At 43.3% G+C, this 27,833-nt stretch overlaps 1 protein-coding gene across 2 annotated transcripts in view; it reads right to left on the reverse strand.

Annotated features, from left to right (window-relative positions):
• The window catches only part of MED13L (mediator complex subunit 13L), a 180,347-nt gene that overhangs the window by 149,663 nt on the left and 2,851 nt on the right, over positions 1-27,833 (reverse strand). The window contains exons 2-3 of one of the 2 annotated variants that reach the window (XM_048964561.1): positions 13,804-13,828; positions 13,591-13,705 (exon numbers count right to left, since the gene is read on the reverse strand). In XM_048964561.1, coding sequence (XP_048820518.1) covers position 13,591 — 1 coding nt within the window. In that variant the 5' untranslated portion in view covers positions 13,592-13,705; positions 13,804-13,828. Of the gene's footprint in view, positions 1-13,590; positions 13,829-27,833 lie in introns of both variants that reach the window. The other variant, XM_048964560.1, reaches the window with a different exon arrangement.

Raw genomic sequence — 27,833 nt, forward strand, 5'->3', positions numbered from 1 at the left:
ATTATTATTATTATTTGTTTTCATACAGGCAATAAATAAAATCATTACAATGTTTCTCTTACATAATATAAAACAACCTGAGCCTTTTGGTTCAAAAGGCACTAGAACACAGGATCAGCCAGACAGCAGCCCCACACCCCGACAGGACCTGCAAGCAAACTCCCTGCAGGGAATGGTACACATTCGGAGGGCTGAGATGCTTTCAGAGCCCAGGCAGGAGCTGCAGAGAGGGAGGAGCCGCCAGGCTGAGTACTACAGAGCTTTCCTTTTGAAACTAAGCAGCACCAGTCTCACAGGCAAGACATTTTCTTTGCACTTTCCAAGCTTTAACTGCAGCTTCCAAGAAAAGCACTAGAGCACTTGGTACGGCCTGCTTTAGTTTCAGGAGGGGCACTGATCAGTGTTTCCAAGCTGCCTGAGGACTGGCAGTAACTCCACAGACGTGGGACAGCAGGCAGCTGCCTACAAGTTGCGCGTTTCCCCGGATCGCTTCTCCCAGGAACCAAATCCCTGCAGTGCTCTGTGATGCACTGCTGCTTTGTGCTCCCAGCATTACCTCATCTGTTTACTAGCTCCTGAACAAATTGCTTCCCAAGGAATGGGAAGAAAGCAGATGACTGCAAACTCCTCTGTTCTGACAGAGCTCTGCTGGGCACAAGCAGGCAAGGCAGACCCGAGGGCTGGTAGCTCAACACAGAGCGAGGATGCAGAGATGCTTCAACAAGGTATTGCTCTGTGTTTGGAGCATCTCATGATACGTATCTTTGCATTTCACTTACTGAAATCTTTTTTAACATTGTATAATTACAAAACTCACTCCTCAAATATACACTTTCTGCATACACATTACTGTGATCTCTATAAAGAAATACAGCTCCCCCACATGAAGCCAATGGCGTCATGCAATGCAATACAAAGGTCAAGCACAAGAAAATCCAGATCACCAAGAGAACCAACACCTGAGGAGTTCTGCACAGCTCTCCAGCTTGTTCCAACAGTACTGCTACCTCTGGGCTGGCAATACACAAAGTTCAGCATCCTGAAAGCAGGCAACTATCCCTGGGAGAATTAATCTAATGCCACTCCTCTTCAGTGCACCTGAAGGACATAGTTTAGAAATGAAATCGTAATTACTGGTTAAAAAAACCAGATGAAAAAAAAAAGAGATGGAAGTTAGACCAGAACACAGAAGATGCAAGTACAAACACCTGACAGCCTTCAATGGATGTCACACTTGAGCAAAGCCAACAGTACAATCCTTTTCATGTCAATAAGGAGCCACTGGCCCCATCTATACAAAATGTAACAAAAAAAAAAAAAAACAACACATCCAGCAAGTCATGAAAACATGATATTTCAGTAAACACTTTAGCAAGGGGTCCAAGCAAACATACATAACTTCTGTCACAGAATCACAGAATGGCCAGGGTTGGAAGGGACCTCAAGGATCATGAATCTCCAACCCCCCTGCCACATGCAGGGCCACCAACCTCCACGTTTAATGCTAAACCAGGCTGCCCAGGGCCCCATCCAGTCTGGCCTTGAACACCTCCAAAGACAGGGCATCCACCACCTCTCTGGGTAAAGAATTTCCCCCTGATGTCCGACCTCAATCTCCCCTCCCTTAACTTAAAATCATTTCCCCTTGTCCTGCAGATATCAACCCTTTCAAAGAGTTGACTCCCCTCCTGTTTGTACGCTCCCTTTAGGTACTGAAGGTTGCAATGAGGTCACCCTGCAGCCTTCTTTTCTCCAGGCTAAACAAGCCCAGCTCCCTCAGCCTGTCCTCATAGGCAAGGTGCTCCAGTCCCCTGATCATCCTAGTGGCCCTCCTCTGGACCCTCTCCAACAGCTCCCTGTCTTTCTTGTACTGCGGGCTCCCACACTTGGACAGTATTCCAGATGGGGCCTCACAAGAGCAGAGTAGAGGGGGACACTCACCCCCCTGTCCCTGCTGCCCACCCCTCTTTTGCTGGACCCCAGGATACCATTTGCCCTCCGAGCCGCAAGAGCACACTGTTGGCTCATATTAAGTTTTTCATCTATCAGGACCCCCAGGTCCTTCTCTGCAGGGCTGCTCTCAAGGACTGCTCCTTCCAACCTGTACGGATGCCTGCGATTCCTCCGGCCCAAGTGCAAAACTTTGGACTTTGCCGTGTTGAACCTCACCAGGTTCACCCTGCCCACCTTTCCAGCCTCTTGAGGTCCCTCTGCATGGCATCCCTTCCTTCAACTGTGTTGACCGCACTGCTCAGCGTCATCAGCAAACTTGCTGAGGGTGCACTCGATTCCTACATCGATGTCATTGATAAAGATGTTGAAGAGCACCAGTCCCGAGACAGAGCCCTGGGATATTCCTTTTGATAAGCAGCCTTTTAAAGCAGCACAACTCTCAGGTCTATTCATTAATAACATTAAGCTTTTCATTAATTACCCCAATGCAGCAAAGGCCAACATGGTATTCACTGCTTACCTGCAGCACAGATCTCCAATCAAATACAAAAGCTGTACTTGCTTTACAATCACACCACTTATTTGCACAACATTATCCAAAATAACATCATTTTCATACAGGACAGAAAAAAACAATGGGAAAAAATACGCACTGGCTCCCCATTTTGCCTTATGAAGGAGATGCTGGTAAACATTGTTGATGTATGATACAAAACACTGCACAGAATAAATTTCATTGAACTTCCATTCTGCAGTGGGCCAACCAACTCCCAGAACCATAAACACATAAGACTATGTGCTCTCCTGTTTCCCCCACAGACACAGTAATAATCTTCATACTTCCCATTTCTTCAGAAAGCATTATGGAATATATATGAATTTCTTTAAGAATTTCAAGCGAAAAATAGAAGCCAAGATACAATGATATTCTCATGATCTAGGATTTGAAGCCTCCCTCGACACTATGAACTCAATTATGTTCCAGAGAAAACAGACCAACTCAAACACCGTCAGAGAAAGTTGAATTGTTTTTAAAGAAAGTTCCAGGAAAAAGGCACTCACCTCCCCAAAAAAGAACATTTCTGTGCAGCTGCATTGCCATTGTATAACTGTCTGCATGTCAGCAATACATGTAAACGACACAGAAGCGTTCCTTCGGTCCCATCTTTGTTCCGCTGCTTGTCACAAGATACCATCCAACCAAAGAAAAGCTTTCCCCCCTTTCTCCTTTGCTGCTGTGCTCCCTGCACTCACCAAGCCAGCCCTGCTGCACGCAGGGTGCATTCCCAAGGATGCACTGGGCCACAAGCACAGCTCTTGGAAGCCCAGGAGAGGAGGATCCCATTCCCAGCTCACAGAACTGCTGTTATCTTGCACATCGACTCACGCTGCGGCCAAGCACTGTCAAGCTCAGGCTACATGAAACATATTCCCAAATTTCTTTTCCATGTGAAAACACACCTGCAAGAATCAGCAAAGGCTCAGCTGTATCTTTGTTCTCAGACTCACAAGGCAATAGCTCTGTTCAGAGTGCACCACCCAAATTCCCACAGCTGTGATTGCAGCTACCACGACTGCACGCAGTAACCCAGGTATACTTCTAATAACCCACTGCCCCAGTCACAAAAGCCTCTGTACTGGCCCAGAACACCTTTTTAATTCTCTATGAGATGACATCAGCCTTATTCCACCAACGCACTGCCCCAGCACTCCTGTTAGGACACTTACCAACCACTTTTTATTTCTTCCCAACACTCTACACCTTTGAGCAGTATTTTCAAGTATAGAAATGTACTTGCATTTCTATTTCCACAGATAAGACACAGCACAGTCACATTAAGGATGACTGCAGCCATGGAACTAGGCATTTCCCCGCAGCTCCTCAGAGCCGTTCTGTTCTGTTTGTTCCCTCTGTAGAATTTGTGGAAGCTTTGCCTGTTCAAAGCTTTGGTCCTAACTACTAAAATTCCTTAAAAACAGCATTTTAGGACCATTAGACTTGTTTCTACTCCATCAACTATGGACTTTTAACACTTCATTTCTCCTCCTTTTTTATTTTTCAGATAGTTTGTGACTAACACTCAAACGTACAAGGTCCCAGGCAGGCCTTCAGCAGAACACTTCTCACTGTGGAACTGAAGTCTACTCTTTAAAGTAAAGAGTTTTCATTTGCCACACACGGGAGGGACTTTTCTGCACTACCAGAAAGGTGAGGTGCTAACTTAGCCTGGTTATTAGTTACTACTTACCAACTTAATGTACAAATTCGTACTATTTCTATTTGATCCTTTTGTCCCAATAACTATCCCACAAGCAAAGAGTGCCCTAAGGCTTAGTAAAAACCCAGGAAAAGACGGGCACACAGCACACAAAGAGAAAGCACAGCTAAGGACTGTGAAAGTCTTCTTGAAAGAACGGTTCCTACAAGACCACAGCTTTTTCATCCACTGCTTACTACTCCCAACGGTGGCAGTGGGCCATAAGAGAATACCTGAGTTCCAAAGCACAGGATAAGCACTAGAGCTCTCAGTATGTCAGCACTGTGGGTGGTAGAGGACAGGCAGGAGCACACTAAGCTGGCTGATGGCTGTGATGCTCCAAACCTCATCGTGAGCTGCAACAAAACAGATCCAGTGCCTGCCCTCATCAGCCAGTACCTGAGCAGAGTACAAAGGCAAGTGCAATCCACAACAGTAAGGTACACAACAGTCACTCTTCTGAGAGCAGAGAAACTGAGCACAGGTACCTTCATTCTGAGTTATCCTTGCAGTGCTTAGCTAAAAGTGGGAGGAAGGAGAAAGAGGGCAACAGTAAGAACACACAGCTTAGACCAACATGAATGTAAGAACACTTCAGCAGCATGCCTTTCCTCTTTTGTACACTTTTCCTTCAAATTATTTAAAGGTTAAGTGCTGAAAAACAATTTAATATTGTTTCACTGAAGTTCACCTTCTAATTGCCACTACATGAATGAGCACACCACAGTTCTCTGGTTTGTTTTTGTTGTTCAACAGGAAGCAAATACTCAGCTAGCAACACAACTCCACCCACTTCTCATCCTATTGAAACCCACAACTCTCATGGGCAAGGAACAAAGAATTCAGCCTCATTCTTCAACTATTCCACATACTGAACTCAACTGCTTTGCATTTGCTCCTCTCTCTATTTTTAAGTAAGCGTATTTTTGCTTTGTATATTTATGGCTTGCTGTTTCAGAAGTGATGTATACTATACAGACATACCATGCCCTGTAGTTTCAATAAACCTCAGGAAACAGACCTCATGTTCCAAAGCTTCCCCCCAGTGCACCACACTGCTTCTCACGTTTCATGGCTGATTGCTGACACACTGAACCGTGCAACAAATCTTGCCTTAAAGTTGTTATATGTACACGTTCAGGTATCCAATGCACTTTAATACAGATTACCATCAAATCCACAGGTAAGTGAGTGCACATGTATAATTAAGTTCACTTAAAATGAAACAAGTCTCGCCAGTTTGAGAAGAATTTTGCATCTAGATTTATAACCTTTAATAGGAACGTTAAAGTAAGTAACTTATGTAATGGAAACCATACTTCCCTCAAGAGAAAGTATGGGTTAACTTCACAAGAGTCGCGTTCCTATGTTTCTATCTGCAATGCAGTAGCATGCATAAATCACTAAAAGTTCATTAATTATTCCATACATTGCATTACCATAATGGAATTGGATGAGTACACGTTTTTGGGCTGGTGGGTTTTGGTTTTTTGTTGTTGTTGTTTTGGTTTTTGTTTTTTTTTTTTTTCCTCTTTTTAAAGGCAGCAATTCATCTATTTTTAAAGGTGATTTTTTTCCAGTAAAGTTTACCCAGTGTTCTCAGGATTACTCAGTACAAGAAAATACAAACGTCAGTAATGAGCTCTGTTAACGTAGATTTCTCTCCAAGAACTTAACTTAGATTTACTTCATACAGTTAAGTGACTTCATTCCACTGGAGGGAACAAAAAGAAAAAAGATTCCCTGAAGCAAAAAAAAAAAAAAAAAAGATGATATTGCCCAGTACATTGCTGAAAAATAAATTCTACTGATTGCATTTTTCCATTTTCCCCCCTCAGGCAACACTTTTAAAAATACAATCTTTTAATGGTTGTTTAATTTTCATATAACTAGAATATAAATCCTTTACATACTGCTTTGCTGCAGCTGCAGTATAATGTCTCATTTTTCGTGGAAAAAAACTAATTACGTGGTTCACTGAGTTGCCTGTGGTAACACATCAATTTTATTTACATTCAGAAGTTGGACTTCAGTTCGGTCCCAACACTCTTGTTAATTCCAAGCACATTTTACACAACAGCTCTCCCCAGTTCCATAGTAATTCCTCACGCCAGCTTTTATGGAAGGGTTTCTGAGCTATTGCGATCCTGCATCAGATTGCCAGCACTTACCGTGCACTAACAAATTTGCAGCACCAACTCCGTTCCGACCTTAGAAGTGTGCTATTCCCCATGAACCCCAGCCTTAGTGAGACAGCTCTGCACCCGAATCACAGCCAGCCAGTGCAGAACGCAGCCAGTCGTGTTCCACAGGAAATGCTAAATCACTGTTCCACAAAACACACACAGCAGTTTCTGGCTGCGTAACAGCAAGTGAAACTTGAAGATTAGTTTCTCAGTTGCAACCATGTCAGTTGGAGGTTATATTTTGGAAGCCAGAGCACTAAGGAAAGAAAATTGTGGTACCATAGAGAACTCATTGGTTTTTCCTTCCATCATCAGCACCCGTTCTTTAAGCTACTTGTTGTGGTATTTCTTGCAATTAACAGTAAAACCTTCAAATTCCCAAATACGGAAAGATTTAAGAAGTTAATTCTTGGGACAGCAGGAGTGGAGGAAGCGTTAGGCTAACTTACTCAGGGCCCCAAGGTAATCTCATTATTCTCAATACATTTAAGACTTATTTAAGATATTGCAGAGTGTAAAAAGGAAAAATGAGGACTGCTCATGTGATATGCCATGGATTAGAACTGATAATGAATTCATGGCGGCCATATGCATTCATTTGGTACTATACTACACTGCAATTCACTGCTAGTTTTGAGAGAAGAAATGCTGCAGAAGGATGAAGCATGATCTGACAGCAAGGTGGAAGAGTTGGATCTGACTCCTTCACAGAACTCATATGACGTCTGTGGTCACAAACCAAATTGAAAGCAGAGAGAGGGAAGGAGTTGGGGTGCTGGAAAGAATAGCTATTTAAAAAATATAACAGAATAAAATGAAGACATTTTGCTCCGACACAATAAGGCTCTCATCAATTTCTTGTATATAAAAGGAGTTGGCACTTTCCCATGAAGCAATTCCTTAATCCCAAACGATGGCATAATAACCTCACTTCAAATGCCTCCTTAAAAGAACAAGTTTATTTTGTCTAAGCTAAACTTCAACTGGCGATCACCAGACACCAATTAACAGTGTCAAATACAGGGGTCACAGAACAATTCTGCAAGCAGAGAAAGTATGAATTCGCTTCTAAATCCCATCTTCTTCTCCAAAACATTTTTTAACTTTGTTTTCACGCCTCTGCAAATAGTCTATGCTAGGCAATTAAGGGAATGCAAATGGTTTATCGCATTGAAAATCATCAGCCCAGAAACAGACTTCTCAGTAGCTTAATATTCCAACAAAGTCCTCTGTCATATGAACCTACTTGTTAATTCCACTCTCAACTCAAGAACTGGCAATTAACCATTTTCAGATTTAATTTCAAATTATTAATAAGTGGTACTCAGCTGCTTGATATTCATAACTGCTTTTCAAATCAAAAGCCTTCAAAAATATTTCCAAGGCAGCTCCAGTGAGATCCCTTTTATTCTCTCTTAGTAAACTGCCTTTCCACTTCTTAGCTGTTCTCAATCCAAATAATACTCTGTGTGACAATGGTTATGAGGTTTCTGTTTTCTAGCGTACAGAAAACAAGGCACTGTAATGTGTATTTCATGCACGTATGTTGTTCAGCTAAGCCCACCAAAGCAGGAAACAAGGAGATAACCCCTCAATACCTTCAGGAAAGTATCAAAGCCAGCCATAATGCAATTCCAGCAGCCAACACTCCCTTCTTTCCCACTTTCAGTTATTATAAGCTAATAAACAGTGGAAGATTGAAGAGCACTTTCATTAAAAGCAGTATTATTAATTTGTATACCCATTTCACAGGAAGTAGAGCTTACTCTTGGTTTTATCCATTACTTCATATGTTCAGACAGACAGGAACATCTTATTCAATAATTAACATTTATCACTACACAGCAGCAAAGAACGTATTTCGTACCTCCCTGAAGAGTCCTCCCAGTTCCTTACAACTGCAGTAAATCACAGCACTTTGAAAGAATTCTTAAGCGTATGATGGAAACACAGTAAAGGAGACGTGTTACTGCTTCTATGTCCTCTTCTACTTTTGCAGAAGCAAAAATACAAAATTAAAGTTCTCCCATTTTTCTAAATCCTAGTAAGTACTGGAAAACATCATCTACTCAAATCCTCTAAATTAGGTAAATCTTTGATCTGTACATGCTTGCTGATAAAATCAACTTCAAAACCTGGGAATGAGTGCATCACAAACTGTCCCCCTACAGCTGGTGGTTTTGGGCTCATCATTGATCAGCACAGTTACAGCTGGCTGCCCAACAGAGCAAGGATTCCTAACAGGACAAAGATGTCTGAGTAAGGTGTAAATGAGAGCAAGCAAAGAGTGCACTACAACTTTGCGAGAACTTCAAAAAATTACTATCGCAGAAATACTACTATGACAGCAAAATGCTGATGCTATGTATATTTCCTTTGAATGGACTTGATAAGATTGAGTGCCTGTTTTGAAGGCGAGTACAGCAGCACTGACAGCTCAGCCCCCTGCTGTGCCTGCAGGAACTGCCCAAAGGCTCCTCCCAGTGCCCCCAGTTCCTCCCATTGCTCTGTCTGTATAATGCTATATAATAGGATGGAAAGTGCCACAACAATAGCAGGGTGCCAAATTCCTCCATTACAGCAAATGAGAACGAGCCCAAATACAGCAGCCTCAGATGCAGAAATGAAGGAAAAGCACTGCGTACCTTTGGAAGGCCTCAGGTACACAGGGATCTCCAACAAGACACCACTGCCTCTTCTGCCAACCCTTAAATGAGGAGTGGGAAGGGCTGCATCCTGACTCCAAGCCTTCCATCACTCAGGTACACTGCATGCGGCTGAGCTCCCCTGGTTGGCCCTGCCCTCCCACCAGGTGCTCAATCACTGCTTCAGCCCTGACTTACTGTCTATCACAGAGTGATGGCAATTCCAAACACATGCAGGAATCAATATTGTAGGCAACCAAGCTATTAATTGGAAAGTTCTTTAAAGGAAACTGCGCCCTACCAAACGCCTAACAGGCTTCGCTATTCGTTTTCATGATGCTGCCTAACATTCCAACAGAATTCCAGAGTCCATCCCCAGGGGTCATGTTTACAGCCACCAGAACTGTACTCTCAGTAGTGAAGCACATCCTAATCTCTGCCTGATCCCTCACAGCTCAAGCATTCTGTGTCACAGATGGAACAGACAAAGCTGAGCGTATCCGTAAACTCAAAGTGCACATGACAAATGTATTGACTAAACTGTCAAACAGAGAGTTCAAAATGTCACACAAGTACTCTTAGCAAAAAGAAAGCAAGCGACTAACAAAGAAATACTTATCACCTGCTTACAACGCAAGTGTAACATAAAATATATATATATATATATATATATATATCTCAACAGAAGTCAAGTATTAATTCTGTGTAGTGCTCCAGAAGGTATTTGGTCATGCAAGTGAGAGCAGAGAGACTTGCCAATCTACATCTTTGCTGCCAAAAAAGAAAAAAACCCTGCAAAAAGACATGACCTCTTCTCCATTTATTTCTTCCATAGAATTTACAAAAAATATTCATGTGAAAAGGAACAGCAGCTCCAACACCTGCCAAGCCTCTGCAGGCAGTAATATCATGAACGGCATTTTGTCCTTGGGAAAGTAACACTTCCAGTTTGAGCACCTCCAGCTTCTTCAGACTTGTGAGATCACCCTGCTTTTCCCCCACCAGACCCTGTACCCACCGGCTTCCTTCACATGGGACAAAATAAAGACTTCTCACTTTTTTTCTTCCAGTATTAAACCTAATAAACAACACAGAACACAACAGCTGAGGCTGGCAGGAATAAGCAGCTCAGCACTAACTGCAAGGCACACCCACAAAAAATGCCAGGTTCTGAGCTGCGTGCCCAATCCAGCTGCTTCACTCCATCCATAGCTGTTCTACTAATCATTACTTTTAGTTAATTTCCCAGGACAGTACTTAATTACTTACACAGTTTTGGAAAGCTGCTGCATAAACAATTGCTCGCAGTAGGTCCTGTTCATAACTTCTAAGGTTGTCCTCCCTATGACTACCTCAAATTCTCTTTTTATTAAAAGCAGGCTGTCACCAAAATTATCTATCTTGACTGCTACAAAGATAAGGCAACCCACATGGCCCTGATGCAAAACTAAATCGTGTCTCTGAAAAAAAAATCTTGGTCTAGACAACTCACTTGTTTAACTTAAGCACTAAATGCAATATGATTTTATACTTAAGCGTGTGAGTGCCTTTTCCAGGTAACCAATTCTGATTTAGACCTGAATGAATAAACACAGAATTCAAATTGCTGCTGCATTTTTATTCATCTAACCAAAAATTCACTTGCAAAACACAATCCCTAGGCAAAAAAGAACAAATGCAGAACTGCGAACAACTTCATACTCAGCAAGAATTCATGATCTTATTTACAGCCAGTGTATCCTGGAGATCATACATAATAAAGGCAGGATTTGTAAAGCAGAGATGTTTCGGGTAGAGTATGTTCTTCCAATTGCATTTGCAGTTCCACATTTCTGGCTCCTACACATTTGAGGACGATCCCAAAACAAAGCTCTGCTTGCTGAACTAACAAGTTACTGACCACAGTGATAACCCAACCCCTAGGAATGGGACTCAAAGCTACTGCTGGTTACTTTATCTCAAGGCTATAGTAAAAAACATGGTTTGTTATCACAGCTTAACTGACAGACAAGTAAATCAGTGTGCCTCAGCAACTTATTTTCTGCTTGCATGCCCACATGCAAAAGTCCATTTTATTTTCAAGAGCTGAGGAAACTAAACTATATTTTCAAACTAAGTGATTTGAGCTTTCAAATACTTCAGTACCGCTGTCTACTGAACAGAAGCCAAAATAACCTTGTTTCCTATGCCTTGCTGACACAGGAAACATTAAACAGTGTCCTTTGTCATATTTCAGGGAATCAATGTACATAAATGTCTCATTCTGGCAGGATCTGATGTTCAATAATTTGTCAATACAGATGTCTGAACAATAAAGAGCCACTGAAGCAAGACAGCCCTATCAGTAGCACTATTGATAACATTTCTTACAATTTACATCACTTTGAACTATTACCTGGTAAGTGGGTACAAGAGTTTCAATAAATAAAAAGTAAAGCAATTACTTGACTTACACACATTATTAAGAATTTTTGTCAAAGCCTGCAGTGGAAGGGAGCAGAAAGAAAATTACTTCCCAGATTCTTTGGGGTCACGACAGTTAGTGGGAGAATATTTCTTCTTTCTTTCAATTATAATGTATTTTCCATTCCCCCAAGTGAGTTATGATTAACGTTCCTTTCTCCATCTCTAAAGTTAACTTTGCACCTTTTCACATCCCACTACATTTTATCTGAGACATTACTTCACTTTAATCTGTGAGAACATTACAAATTAATACCAATGACAGTGCTATTGTGCAAGGGCAGACATACCCTTCTGTACAGCTAGCTGCAGTGTTCAAGAAATACCCCGAGCTCTCTCATCTACGTGATGCTACTGCTGTTAACACTTCCTGAACAGGGCTCCTGCAGCCAATTTGCAGATTTAACTCCACTTAGAAGCTATTGCACTGAGGGCTCCAACCTGGATGCTTCATATATTTTGGACAGGTCAAAGCACATCGAAGTGGCACTACTCACTACTTGCTCTACTCCATCTCCTCCTGCTCCAGCAGGTTCAACTCTTCATCCATCTCAGTGTTTCACCACAGTTATCATTGGATGCAGCATTACACTGTTGTAACCAAAATGTTATATATATAACATATATAATATATATTACATATATAACATATATAATATAAACAAGCTGTCATTTTACAACAGAAATGGAAGCCACTGCCAAACTGCCCTTTAATAAGGTATTTAGGTCCCATACAGTGCATTTGAAATATTAAGTAAATTATATTTCACAAAAAGAAAAAACATATATTATTAAAGCTTTGCTGGGTGCACAGAAATATTATCTATGCATTCATTCAGAACAGGAGCCTCATAAAAAATTCACATCAGTGAAATGGCTTAGTGCAGCACTTCAGAGCCACTTCTTTAATTATACATGATCACATGGCTACCTGCATGAAACACTCCTACAGACACACAGAGAGCATTTCATACCTGATTTCACAGGCTGCACTGTCGATCAAACAGCCTGGTATTCATGAAAACATGAAGTCTGTAACTGTCCAAAGACAGGTGGTTACAAAAGAATATGAACATACTACCTAACCCAGAACCAGAGCAGCACGGGGCAGAGGTGGGCAGATAACAGTCAGCTGAAGAACACTTGACAAATACCATACGGTATACATTTGAACTGGCACACAAGTTGTATTAGCAGGCATCCAGACAGTATTATAGGCTACAACAATGAAAGTTTATTGCATAACTCAAGTACTGACCCTTGAACTTACTGTTTTACCATTGTTATTACGCCAGGGTCGCTCAACTTTCCTCATTTCCATCTCAGACAAGAATAAGAGAAAGTGTTTATGGAGTCCAGTAAAATACATTTTCAAAGTTAAGAGTTTTCAGGCAACCTACGTTTGCTCACAGCAACAATACATTAATGAAAAGACAGAGGTGGATGGATCGAGTGGGTAGAGTCAAAACCACAATGCATTACATCAGGTGAAGTTAATATTGTACAATCATTTTATGGCTAGACATTCTGGAGTCAATAAGGACAATCAAGAATAAAACTTACAGTCACATAAACTTATCATTGTCACTTACTCTACCTTCCTCTTCCTTTTACTTACTACACACAATTATTGCAGCTTCCATTTACGCTCAACTCTTGTTGCATGATCTTTATCACGTTTGGGCCTTGTAGAACCCCTACCTGTGGTGTCATGGAGTCTGCCTAACACTGCAGGAGAGGTGTTTCACTCTACTGACTATTACCTTATATCAAATTTTTTTTGCTGCTGTTAAATTCCCATTCAAATAACACTCAATTTTAAGCATACCTGAGATTTCAAGAAAAGTCATATAACGATGTTAGGTACTGTTCTATTATTCCCCTAAGTTCAAGTGCTATTTTGCACTTCATCTGCAGATCAGTTGCACTGGAAAAGTCAAACGTACCTGCTGTGTTTTTTTTCTCTTTACTTCTCAAAGCACAAGTTGTGACAGAATGGTAGCAAGTTAAAGCCTTTAACAACAGCGCTCCTTTCTCAGCACTAGACATATAAGCAAAAAAATCAAGAAACAGAGACCAACTTACTGTGCAGCTCACGATGTATCACATCTACCAGGTTCGGTTCGTCCCCCCACCAGAATATCCACAGTTCCTTACAATCCGGTTTGACGTCTCGGCGCCACACACAGAGCAAGTTGGCCTGCAAGCAGCGGATGAAGCTGAGCAGAATTGGATCATCCTGCGCTGGGGCTGAGATGATAGGGCCACAGTCCCCATGACCTTCAAAATTGTACCTACGCCATTTGATGCCTGTGAGTTCAGCCTGGGGAAAGGAGAAAAAAAGCCGTTAAATCACCTCATTTCAGAGCTTGGTTGTATTTATAATATTGTTTCTTTTCTGTTGTTAATTCCTAGAATTTAGCTCTAAGCAGCCAAAGCTAAAAACTCCTATTTTCCACTTTCTCTGCCAAGAAAAAAATCAAAACAATTTTAGAAACAGTACTGAATAGAAACCTGGCTTATCCCTGCATTTAAGTTTCTCCCACAAAAACTTATTTCCAGAGTTTCTAGCCCTACTGTCATCTTATTGTTATCCAACAGGTTAAAAACAAAATAAAAGCCAAGGATGAAAGTAAGGCCCATTGCCCTCTGGCTGGTTGGCGGTGAAGCCATTCCAGCATCAGCCCAGAAGTGGAAGCATCAAAGCCATAAGCAGAAAGTGCTACGAGATGTCAGAAAACAACGGACTTACAGGAAATAGCAAAGAAATTACTTTCACTTGGTGATGCTGGAAGTGTAATATATATGCTATTTATTTTGCTTAGGTGACCAGATGTGAAGCAAGAACTGTTGCCATTTACTTTTTCTCCACCCGAGAGCACTGTATTAACCACAAAAGAAGAACAGGAAGATGGCTGCCCAGGCTTCTGGGGAAGAAGTTGCTCTGCAGAGGGCAAAATCTGAAGGAATGCAGGTATTGCACTGCACAGAAAAGTGAAAACAGCTGCTAAAGAGAAAGAAGCTGGAGTACTCAAACCATGGAAAAGCTGGTACCTGGAACCAGGATAGCAGAGCAGGTCCTCATTTTTTTAATCTTTTTTTCCCCTTTTTGCTTTTAATAGCAGAGGCTCCAAGCCGTCATATATCTTGTTTCTGAATTCATTGTGTGCTACCTGTTCGTCTGTTTCCTGCCCTGCCCTTTGGACTTCTCTCCCCCCTCCAAGACCACAGGCCCAGAGCCTGTCCAAGGCACAAGCAGGACTCCCACGTCCCCCACAGCCACCCCAGCACGAGCACATTACCAAGGAGAAGAGCAGTACATACACACTCCACGTTCACAGTGGGCTTGTATTCTAGTTCTTAACCATGTTACCACATTCTCACTGCTGTTATTACCTTTACTGCTTCACTGAAAGCATTCACACCCTTCACTCTGCAGCTCAGAAATAGCCGGTGCACTGAGCTCTCAAGTGGTCCTACAGGAAAAGCCAGCTGGCCTACACAGCAAGCTGCAGGAGCTCCAAGCCAGCCACTGCTCCTCCAACAGGACACACTGCTGCCAGGCAGGAGAGGAAAGGCACGGCAGTGGAAGCACTGCCTGCAGGAGTGGGGTGACCCTGCACTGAGCTACATCTGCACAGTAAGCATTCTGTGGGCAGAAATACCGATGAAGAATGTAGACAGAATTCACAGAATCACCAAGGACTTCTAAGATCATCCAGTCCAACCATCCGCTTGTCACCAATGCTTCCCACTAAACCACATCCCTCAATACAATGTCTACATGTTTCTTGAACACAAAGTGGGGCCAAGATTTACTCCTAAAGAAAACAAAAAACTGCAAATCATGCAGTGCTCCTCCTTTCATTCTGCACATGGAAGGTCAGGCTACTGCCTCCAGCACTCCTACAAAAGCCACGCTACATTCCGCATATGGAAGGCTCTCCATCTTCAAGTCCACGCACCTACTTCATTGCCCATCCTCAAAGTGCTGGGGAGCAATGGGAGAGCAGGTCAGAAGATATGCACAACACACACACCATGCTACTGGCACAAAGAAAGCAAATAGGAGAGCAGGAGGACAAGGAAAAGGCAAGGGCAAAAATCTACTTTTTCCACAGTAGGATGCAGTGTAGTGCTGGAATACTTCACACATGACATAATACTCTAAAAGAAAGCACTTACACATGCTTCTCCAAAACGTCTACATCTGTTCTACATGGATCCCTATCTACAGCATAGAAAAGGAACATGTGGAGTTTCTGAAACAGCACAGCAAATATTATCACAGATCACAAAGCCTCAGAGATCAGTGCCAGCACAGGGAAGCCAAGGAAAAACCACGTTAAGTGTTTCTATGCTGCCATCCACCAGGAACACACAAATAGGAGGATGACAGGAAAACAAAACCAAAATCAAGTTACACGATAGCACCACGTTGGTCAGTGCAGCAATAACCAGAGATCAGCTGCCAAAGTAGTGGGCACATTCTTACATACACAGCTTCTGGGCGCCCAGAGAGACCCAGAATAGCACCCAGCACAATCCATCCATAGCAGAGATGAAATATCTCTAGAAAGAAAAGTGCACAGAAGCCACCAGAGCCGCAACTGATTTAACATCACAGCAACATACGTTGGGAGCAATCCTACAGGCTGAGAGGTACAGCCAATGACCCAAGCTGAGTTAGGCTGGCAGTGAGTGCTCGCATGAGCAACAAGTCCCAAGAAAAGGGAGAGAAGTTTGGGGGGTGCTGAGGCTGGCATCTTAAAGCAGTATCTCAGACATCTCACGTCCTGGTCAAAGCAGGGAAGCCTGTCTGGCGCATTTCTTTGGATGTATCCCTCTGTTTAAATCTGTACTAGGTGAGCACTGATACTCCTCCTTCAGAACCTCCAGAGTTTGCCCCCTGTTAATTACAACTGAATTCAAGAGAAAATCTAGATACAGAAGTAGTACACAAGAGAAGATGGCAGCAGGCAGCATACATCTTGTGCCTCTGCAGGCAGTTTTCTATTAACACTAACACCACCAAGGTACCTGCACCCTTACTGAGGCTCTTCATATTCACTTATTTAAACCAGCATTAGTCCCTAGTTCTAAGCCCTCCATCTAAGGCTGGGCATTACAACCCAGACCGCCCATGGCTCTGGAGATGGAATGGAAAAACATCCGCGGTCAGCAGTGCAGATGGGGCAGGAGGGAAAGGCACAGCTGAGCGTGGCAGGGGGTCCCCTTAGGGACAGCCCTCATCACACAGAACAGGAATTACACTCTGTGCAGAAGCTGCTGATCGCCTTGGGGCAGCGCACACGAGCAGAGCTGCCAAAAGCAGGCCTGGCCTTCCCATCAGCCTGCGCCTGGCTTCGCCCCATCCTGCTTTACGGTGGAGCTGCTGTCTGCATGCACCCATAACCAGGGGGAGCTGACTAAAAATCAGAAGCATTTATTGAACAGTTTTTTTCCTCCACTCAGATCAGTCCTTAAGCCAGGTTCATTAAATAGCCAGGGAAATGCCTACACCACTAAGACAGGACAGCAAAGCGGGTCAGGGAGGGCAGTGCTGCTGCAGGTTTCAAGCAGCCCAAGGCAGGCACTGACACCAGCAGCCCTGGTTTCTGTCTGAGCACAGAACTGTGAACGTGCAGCTTTTTGCTCACAACTGTTTAGAAATGAGTGCAGGATAAAGCAAAAGTCCTGCCAGGTGATGCAATCTATTGTGTTTCTTGCATCTTCTCCCACATGCAGTTTCAGCTTATTACAGTTGTTACAATTTTCTTAACACTAAAAATCAGGACAGAAGAAGGAACTTAGGAATACTTACAATTAACCAACATTGTTAGTAAATCACACGTTATGCAGAAGACTGTTTGCTTTGTAAGGAAACATTTTGGAGGGTTGTGCTGCAAAGCGTCCAACTCAACCAAATTAAAAAATATATGTAATTCTTCTCTGTCAACAGCAGTTGGACACAGAATGAAGAGTTTGTGAGAAGGCTGTTCTGCATGTGCCTGTGAGGAAACAACGAAATCAGACCTCTGTCTAACAACAACATCCAAATCTCCAACATTCAGCTTGCAACAACAGAATTCCCAAGACACCGAAGATCTGCTTCTGATATAACCATAGGCAGCTATTGGGTGTCAGCATTCCAACCCAGTACTCCATGGAGGCAGCTGAACGCATTCGAAACATACCCAAGAAATAGGTAATAATGACAACACAACCATGTCAATGCTTTCATTCACATGGCCAAAGAGTGCAACACGGCTCTTGGCAAAGCAGGAGAACATAGGCTTCCCTTTTTGTGGGTGACTGCCTTAATCACTGCACTCTGCAGGGCAGAACAGCTTCAAATAGAACAAAAAAAGAGAAGACCTAAGAAGATTCAACCCTCTGATACCCCCTATATACACAAGGGAGAAGAGATAGAGAAAGCAAATTTGCACCTTCTCTTGCAGCCATTACTCTGCAGCCTTAAATACAGACAACACCTCCACGCGATCTGCAGCAGCTGAGGGCTGGAGCCATTTTAACTCCAAGACAGCATTCAGCTCCGTAAATCCCCAGTAGAGATAAAACCTAAGCTCTGATTCCTTCCCCTCCCCTCAGGCTTAAATCAGAACAACAGGCAGGCAGGGTCTTCTGCTGATCTCACAGTGCTCAGATTGGCAGAGTTTCGGCTGCTAAAAAATCACAATTCCCCAGCAACATTTCACACGGCACAACTTGATTCTGGCACGCTCCCAGCAACCCTGAGGATTTAATTAGTGCTGTGTAGCCACTGTGACTATTTTCCTCTTCTGCAGTCCTCGCAGATGGAACACAAACAAAACAGATCTTCTGCCACCTCTTTCTTGTGCTCATCGCCATCTAATGCTTTTTCCCCACAAGATGTAGATAGTCCAAACCATAAACCAATTCTAAATTAACCTCCCAGAAGACTTAAGAAAGTCCACCTGTTCTATCGCAGAGCTTGGACAGATCGCACCAGAACACAGCAAGAGAAGCACCAGGCATGCAAAACCTTGTGTTTGGGCACACTAAGCATACAGCAGAGCTTTCAGATGAAGTTATGTAACCACGTGGCTTTTTTTCCTGCTTCATATAGCACAAATGGGTGGAAAAAGCTAAGGCAGATTCAGGCCCCAGAGTGTGGGAGATCAGCACTCCAGAGTCTCCAAAGCAGGAGGGACGTACAGAAATGGAGACAAAGATGTACAGAACAGGCAGGGAAAGCCCTCGAAGAGAAGCAGACACAGCCCAGCCCTCAGCTCTGCCCTGACCTCCTCAAAGGCCTTCAGTCTGACACTGCTCAGGTCATTTTCATCCCTCTCAATTCTCCAATTCAAAGAGGAGAAAAAAAAAGGTCATTAAAATACTTCTCAACTACCTGCCTAAATAGCACTTCTACAAACAAGTTACTGTCAGCCCGTGGGACTATAAAGAAAGAAAATCCTTTTTCGTAAGAAAGATGCTAAGGTGTCCAGGGTGTCTCAGAATCCTGATTTATTTCCTAGCCTCTCAAGGTGGCTGAAATCTAAACCATTTCTCTAGTCTTGATTTTTGCTTACTTTTATGTCAAACTGTACTTGACGAGTGTTTTTAATCTACAATTTATGCTTTGAATTGGAACACAGAAAATGTAAGAGTCTCAAATATATTTGCCAATTTTATTAGCCGCATCTTAGAGAGCTCCATTCAAGTAAGTAGCTGTGCTGAAGCCACTGGAGACTCATACTAAGGACTACTCACAGGAGGAGAAATCTGCATAAGAAAGCCCTTAGTTCATAGTCCAGGAATTTAAACTGTAGTTAAAGGTGCCATGGGAATTACACCACCATTTTAATTAAATGCTATAAGATCTTGCAGACAGATTCAAGATTAGCACCATCTGTTTTGGTTCTGAGTGTTCCATTTCACTACATCATTCTCACACAGCAACAAAATATCATTTCACACTGTACTCAGCCATTCAAACACCAGATAACATTTATGTCATCCCCACTATGAAGGGAGGACCAAACAAGGCTGCAGCAACCTGTGCTTACAGGGAGGTGAACAGCACACACTGACAACAACTCCTATCCCCCATTCCCACTTAAATAAAATATTTAGTAACATCTGCCTAAGTCCCTGTCAAGTGAATAGGAAGAACAAAGGCAAAGAAAACACACGTACACCCCGAGGAACGGAGACTGCTTTGCTAGAGGAAACAACTGGGGCAGCAGCACCTCCTCCAGCAAGGAGCCAAGCAGCAGCACACAGCCGTGTGCAGACATTCCCTCCCACCTTTTTGACTTCTGGGTTTTTAACTCTTGCAGTTAAAATAAAAAATAAAAAAAAAAAAGTAATAATAAAACAAACGTCCTCCACCCCATGCAGTCTCTCAAAATCAGACTACTTACAAAACTACTTATTACCATTCCCCTTCCATTTGGGAAGAGAGGACAGGTTTGTGCATCCTTCCTGCAGGGCTCATCCCCACTGCTCCTTTCCCAAGGGAAGTGCACTGTGCTCAATGGGCCGCACTGAGTCCAGAATGGCATCTGCTGGGCACTGACTGGCAGACCAGCCTGAGAAGAACTGCATAAGCAACGATCTGTACCAAACCTAGTCATGCTTCGAATTCAAAAAAAGGAAAAACACCAGCAGATCAGAAAAAAAATAGTCCAATACTGAAATGGCATCTACATGGCCAACAGGAATACCACGTTATGCTCGGTGCTCTGAAGAGCAGAACTCAGCTGAGGGCCATTTCCTTCATCTTGCACCCAACACGTCTGACTTGGTTCCTGCCCTGCCCCGAGGGCACAGTCCAGCGGAGAAAGGACACAGAACAGCCACCAACAATCCCAGAAAAACAAGTGTCAGCCCCTCTGCCCACCTGTTCTTAAAGCCAGACTGCACCTGAGTGCCCTCGCATGCAGCACCAGAGGCCAGAACAGCACATTGGCCCCACAGCACGCAGCCCTGCTCTCTGTACCGCACTGCACACAGCTGCCCCAGAGCCGTGTGTGACAGCGTGCCAGCTCTTATCTCCTCCAGGTAACCAAGGTCCTACTATCAGAAGGATTCCCGATGGAGTTCATACCTGGGATCATTTGAGATACTGCATCTTAGTGCTTAAGACCAGAGAAACCAAAATACTTCTAAAAACATCCACACATACCATTATTAAGAGCCACAAACCAACAGTGAGCTATCATGCTTAAGAAGTAAACAGTAGTGACAGGAAGGAGGGTTTTTTCTGTCTCCCAGCTGTCAGCACAATCCCATGTACGAGGGAGAGGAGGCAGCTAGGAAGATTAAGGGATTGTTTCAGAAAACACAAGTCAGAGCAGTCTCAGAAGGAATTTGAGGTGGAAAATATAAAAGGATCCCAGTACGAATGCTCAGGTTTCAGCAGTTCTGGCAGATGTAGGAGCTACCAAAGAAGTTCTGAGTGGCAAGCATAAAAAAATAATCTGATACAAAGGCCCAAATTACTGATTTGTATCCCAAGAGCCATACAATTTCTGGGTTAAGTACCAAAATAAAAGTCCAAAATAAGGCAGCAGAAGGAATACAAACAGGCACACACTGACATACAGGAAGAGCAACAGCACCTTCCTGGAGTCCGATCTCTCAGACAGCTATAGCCCAGCATCTGCTGATCTTGTGCTGTAGTGCAAAAATGTGTGAAAATGGAAGACTAATAAAGCACATACTAATTGCTAATAAACATTAAAGAAGATTTTTACTAGTCAAATAGCTACGGGTCAAGTGAGAAAAGTTCTGCTGCAGATTAACACCCACCAAAAGGGAAAAGGAGAGAACACATTTGCTACTGTAAAAGGGGACACCTGGAATCAGTGTACAGGAAAGTGTTTCACAAGATTTTCCACAGATACTAAAATGAAGGAGGAGACTAGCAAACTGACAGAATCTGCTTACAAAATTGAGATGGGAGGATAAGAGCCCATTGCAAAGAACTTAAAATTGCACACCATGGAAGAAATCAAGCCAGCATGTGAAATTCAGCATAGATAAACACGACATAAATCGAGGGTGTAGGCACACAAACAAGAAAAACAGAACAAAAGGAATTCGTGCAAGACAACCTTCAGGCTCCATCAAGATCTCAGTGCAGTGAATGGCTTTGGTTAACAAAGCTCCAGCCCCGAGCAGACCCAGCAGCACTCGGCACACAGCTCTCAGCATGGCCCTCCAGCTCCTCTCTGCAGGAAGGGCTGCACCAAGTTCATCAGACAGATCTGAAAGGATAACGTGTAAACCCAGCCAGTGGCCAAAGGGCAGAGATTCAGCCACTACCTGAAAAGATGCTCTCAAGTCAGAAATACTAAAGATATGACAGCAATATCTTCTCAAGTAAGCATGCTACTGAAACCCAGGGGGCACACACCTGCACACACCTGTTCCTTGTGCTCCGTGGGGCCTTACAGATCCATGAATTGCAAGCAGCCACACTAGAGTCATCAGCAGTGTGAGAAAGGAAAATTGAAAAGCTCATTTCAACAACAAAACAGGTGCAGAATGGGTAGGAAGACAGTTCTCATTGGATGCTACTGGACAAGATCTACCTGTATCTACAGAGAACTTACTGACCCACATTAAACATAAAAGCAGACAAAAGCACTCAACAAAATGTGGTGAGTTTTGCTTCTGTTTTGGGTGTTTTTATGCAATAGAGAGGAAGAAGTGAAACAATCACCTATATCAGAACTGAACAAGGAGCATAAATACAGATACACTGCTGTATGCCGCAATGTCTGCGAGCAAAATGTCTCCTCTGAGACAGAAGGAACTGAAAACCCTATTTCAACTTGAACAACCCTAGGGTTAGGCACTTACTAATGTGTAATCCAGCTCCTCTGACAGCTTGTAAAATTCTCCTTTAGCGGTTCACGTCCTTAAACAAGAACTTGTGGTAACTTCTCCCTAATATTGCGTTCCCTGAACTTCTGCAGGTCAGGCTATGGCTGCAATTACACAGAGCAGGCTAAAGAACCACACAGTTCCACAGAGCACCAACCAGCTCCTTCACAAGGGGAATCAACTGTGTTTTAACTTCTGATTATACAGCTGAGAACAGAGAAAATGAAAATCACCACTGCGCTTTTCCAGAGCTTCTAACAGCACAGAAATCAAACCCACGTGCAACGGACTGCCAAAGAATCCCTTCCCTCACTCTGAATGATCAGGTCTGCAGCTCCCTTCAAAAAGCCATCACCAGCACTAAGGAACTGCCCATGTTCCAAATTAAAACATAAAACCTCTCTTACAGAGAAGTTAACCAACGTATTCAAAAAAGAAAGCAGAACACATGTCAGCAGCCACAAGAGAGCCAAGTTACAAGCAAATATGAAAGTGCAGGATTCTTCTCTCTTCCTTCAACCTTTTATTTTTAACTGAAGGAAGGAAATATCAAACATCAGAGTCTTACAATGGACTATCAGATGTTTCCCAAACAGAGTAATCTAACACATGAGCAGTTAAAAAAAAAAAAAAAAAAGAAGAAGAAGGGGGAGGAGGAAAGGAAATAACAACCGAAGTAGAGTAAACTTTGGCCCACTGAGTTCAGGAATGCAGTTCCTTTCCTTCTTTTATGCAAAAAATAAAAAAAAAAAAAAAATCAATCTGCACCGGGAGCTCAGAACACTGTCACACCACCTCCAAGCACTACGGCTGTGGGAACAGCAGCTCAGGGATTGCTCCACGCACGAGCGGCGCCCACAGCCCGACCCGCACGGCACCAACGCCAGCAGGAGCACCAAGCAAAGCCCTGCTTGTTGAGCTGCCTGCCAAAACCCCTTAAAAAAGGAAAACCAGGAGGAGAAAGAAACACACCTCTCTCGAGAACTCTTTTATACAAATCTTCCTTAACATAGAAAGTACAAATAAATCCACTACATGACTGGTCATGCAGGTTCCTTTTGCCAGTTCTCTTACTGTCACTCCTGCGCACACATGAACCCAGCACCTCCTCCCAGAAGGAAATTCTGGAAATTCACTAGCTCAAAATGTTATTTAAAGACAAAATTTGATCATCAGAAACATTGGGCAAACTCAGGATAAGGTAACTTAACCAATTAGCCTCCTCTGTCAGCAAATAAATTGTTTTCTGTATAAAGGTGTTGGCACAGTTACTACAAGGCATTCCTGGAAAGGATTTTATAGCTTCCCCGGAATCAGCTACAAGTTGTGAAACACAGCAGCCATGCAGGAGCTGAGACTTACAAGAACCCACCAGCAAGAGACTGCAGCTGGACAAAACGGGCTCAGCACTTCCTAGCAAACCAAAGGCTCCAATGAGGAAAAAAAACATGGTTTTATACTGTCACACAGTAATACATTACCAAAAGGCAGGAGGTTTTCAATGCCTGGATCAGTAGCACAGAAGAGTTTCCTATAAATTTTCTTTTCAATCCACTGTTCTGTCAAAATACTGTATTTTGTGGGCAAACATGGAGCCATAAGAACAGTCAACAAGGCAACGTCTGCAGCACAAGTCTCTTAAAACTAAAGGATGAATTAAATGAAGTTATACTGAATGAGCTTTCAGTCTCCTCTCCTGCACAGCCACTCATACCCAGCTTCAATATGTGCTGCTGCCTGAACAGGGGGGGGCAAGGGAATGAGGGGTACAGTGCTGGGGGGATAAGAGGGGACAGGAGTTCCCTGATGCAGGTGTACATGGGAGCTGAGTCCTGCCATGGGCAATAGGGCAGGGAAAGGAACACTGGGGGGGAAAAAGCGCTCCTTCTTCCTATAATGTTTTTGACTTGTCATAGAAAGCTAAGAGCAGTACACAGCACTGCCACAGGGGCTGATAAAAGAAAGCAGAGGAAAGTTCCTACTGAAAAGTGATATAGAAATGTGTCTTATTTTAAATAAAAGCCTTAACTGGTGAGGACTGTCCATTTTTCTCCAGTTTTGTATGATTAAATCTAATTCTTAGCACAGGGACGAGGTATTTGCATGTTTGACCTCGTTGATGTAAATATTGCCTAGAGGCACATTATGTAGCAGCAGCACCATAAAACTTCCTGTTTCAAAGAAACAAAGGAGAGAATGCCACCAAGCACTCAAATCACATTTCTATACACATTATTGCGATTCCGCTCAGGAAAGGGAATGAAGCCACAAATTAGCAGTGAGTACAGAAGCAGCTCACAGCTCACAGAGCAGTAGAGGAACACAGAGATTTGAAAGAGTGTAATGCTATACTGGTCAGCCCCAAAGACACCCCCCTACCCATGTTACTGGGCTGCCTGCAGGAGCACACTCACAAGTTTAAGAAAACTGCCATGCAGTTCTACAAACCTCTGAGTGTGCAGGCATAGAGTGGTAACATTGGTAACATTCCTGCATTAGGAAGAAACAATTAGAAAAAAAAACAAAACCACAATGAGAATTAGTTGTTAGTATTGGATGGCACTGCAGGAGATAGCACTGAGTCAATGCAGAATGAAAAATAAAAGGCAGAGAAGGCACAGGACCAAAGCCTCTGGAAGCAAAATCACAGTAACCAGAGGAGATGGAGCAGTAAGAGAAGAATGGAGAGGAGCAGAACGATCCCAGTCACAGGATGAGAAAACTGCAGCAGCACTGCTGAGATGAGCAGGGATATTCAGCAGAAGGATGCTGTCCTGACCAAGGAGGTACACATGAGGTGAGCGGGTTCCCTGCAGTGAGCAAGGGAGATGGGAAACAAGGTGGAGAGTTCTCACCCCATAACCAGAAAGCTTATCAAACAGACCTAAGTGTTTAACTTCTTACAAGCATGCCATTCCAGTCACACCGATACCTCCAAGCATTTACAGAAGGGCAATCTACACCCCACACCAAAGGGACAGTTATGAATACTTAAAAAAAAAAAAGAAATCCATAAAGTCTCTCCATCCAGTGACCGAAGGCAATTAGTTCAGCACTCAGCAGATACAGCTCACAAAAGTTTCTCCCCTAAAATTCAAAGATTTCCGTTTCTATAGATTTCTTCAAGACAATTGCATTCCAAAGAAGGAAAATAATAGCAGAAAGCTTCACATGCAGCATTGAAAAGTTCCTCCTTTTAATGCTTCCACATGAGGAAGTGCTCTCAGAAGCAGAGAATGGAAAAAAGAAAAAAATAAAAAGGACTCAAGATCAAAATGTTCTTGATAACTAGGGTTGTGATGTCAGTATTGCACAATGATGTAGAACACCCCACAAATACTGAATCTTTTCAGCCGGATAAGCAAGTGAAAGTTACAATTTTTGATCAGCAGTTGTTTTTGTTTGTTTTATAATAAACACGTCAGCCTAATAGTTGAGTCTCATGTCCACATTCATGGCACCCCAAGGCACAGTGCTGTCACCAGCAGCAGAACGTGGTCACTGGAAGACTCACAGCTGCAGGAGATGTGCACGTTCAGAACTAAGCAGGATTTCACAGAGCCTCACCCAGACCCTTCCCACCAGATAGTCCAGGTCTTCGGTCCCGAGCTGCAAATGTAACTCCTACACACTCAATTTCCTTGTGCAGCATGCAGAAAAGGTTACTTACCTAACTCAGTCATTAATTCCACTCCCAAAGGTGGGCAAGTTGGATGTGACACACTTTGGATGCTGCTCTGTCCCAATCTCTTTAGAAATCTGCATTCATTTGTTTAAACTCATACCTGAATAGGCTCCATGGAACTCCTGAATGCTCTCTGACTGCTTTCCAAAAAGATTTTGAAGGGAACTTTTCCACTTCCATCCCATTACCAAATAAAATTCAGGATAAAAGGTAACTAAAGAATCAAATACTGACGGAAAATCCGACAGGTTAAGTCCATTCCGTGAATACATCTATGTAAATTCACACCTACATAAAGCCTGAAAGAAGCAATATCCTGACCACAACGTGACACAGACACAGTAACAGCCTGCTGCTCAGATAATCCGGTGAGCAGGGCCAGGTTAATTTACTACTGCCTATGGATTTGGTTGTGCAATCAACTGTTTACTATGAAGTCTTTTACTGACAATTACGCAAGGTACCAAAGAGTGCCTCTACAGCACTCCTGATCTTCACTTCAGGATGCCTTGAAAACCCTTAAAGAAGATATTTCAAATGCCATTTCAGACTCCCTTGGCTCCTTTCAGTTTCACTACTAAAATGGCAGCAAGTCTCGCTGATGGAAGCTTGTTCTGCTTGGGAACTAGAAGCAGAACCCCAGTGCCCCTCAGGGTGTGTAAATCGCACTGGAAGGCGATGTGGAGCAGAGACAAACTTCTGCCACTCAGAGCTCTCCTGCAGCAGGATCCTGGGAGAATGCATTTAAACACCTGCTCACAACCTCTTTGACAGTAGATTCTACAAAGCATTATACAAATACGTATCACTTTTCAAGCACAAAACCAAGTCCTTTCCAGGCTGAAGACTCCTACAGCATCCAGTCTTTCATCACACAAAAGCTGTTCCAAATTCACAGTCACTCCTGACACCCTTGGCTCCATTCTTTCTCCTGGCCCAGCGGACATTATGCAACCTCGGCCCAGTTTTGCAGGGCTGTCTCGTGTCTCCTGATCCACCATTGCAGTACAGGCAGGCAAAAGAATCACAGAATCACAGCCTTTATCATCACAGAATGGCCTGGGCTGAAAAGGACCACAATTATGTAGTTTCAACCCCCTGCTATGTGCAGGGTCACCAACCTCCAGACCAGGCTGCCCAGAGCCACATCCAGCCTGGCCCTGGATGCCTCCAGGGATGGGGCATCCACAACATTTTCCAGAATGTCTTTGACTGTCCTGATAATTACTAGTTTCAATTGGCCATGCAAGCTAAGAGCCCCATGTTCCCTACACACATTCACCTCCATACTGTCAGCCCTTACTCACAGGAAAAATAAAAAATCAAATTAATTTCAGTACAACTACTTTTATGATACAGGATTTACACAGGAAGACTGTCTGCCAGCTGGACTGAAGTTTCAGTACAAAGGGCATTACTTCAGAACATGTGGCCTAAGTAGTTATTAGCCAACACTCGGTATTTAAATAAACTGCCCCTTAACAATTGCTTATTAGGCACTGTTGACAAACAGGCGCTCTTCTCCAGCAGCAGACATTTTGACTACTGCTGCAAAAACAGAGTTAGGACAAATACAACTCCTTCTATTGCTCTGCGGGAGACAACAGATTTCAGACAACGTGGGCTCTTAATGAGCACGGCCACCGACCTGCCAGGCACCACAGGACGGACAGGCTGCCATCCGAGGCACGTTGTGACCCTCATAACGCCTCACTAAGAAACGCTTTATGTTCAGGGCAGACACTGAGGTTCTCTTCTGCCTGCC

Source organism: Lagopus muta, chromosome 17, assembly GCF_023343835.1.
Source record: "Lagopus muta isolate bLagMut1 chromosome 17, bLagMut1 primary, whole genome shotgun sequence".
NCBI lineage: Eukaryota > Metazoa > Chordata > Aves > Galliformes > Phasianidae > Lagopus > Lagopus muta.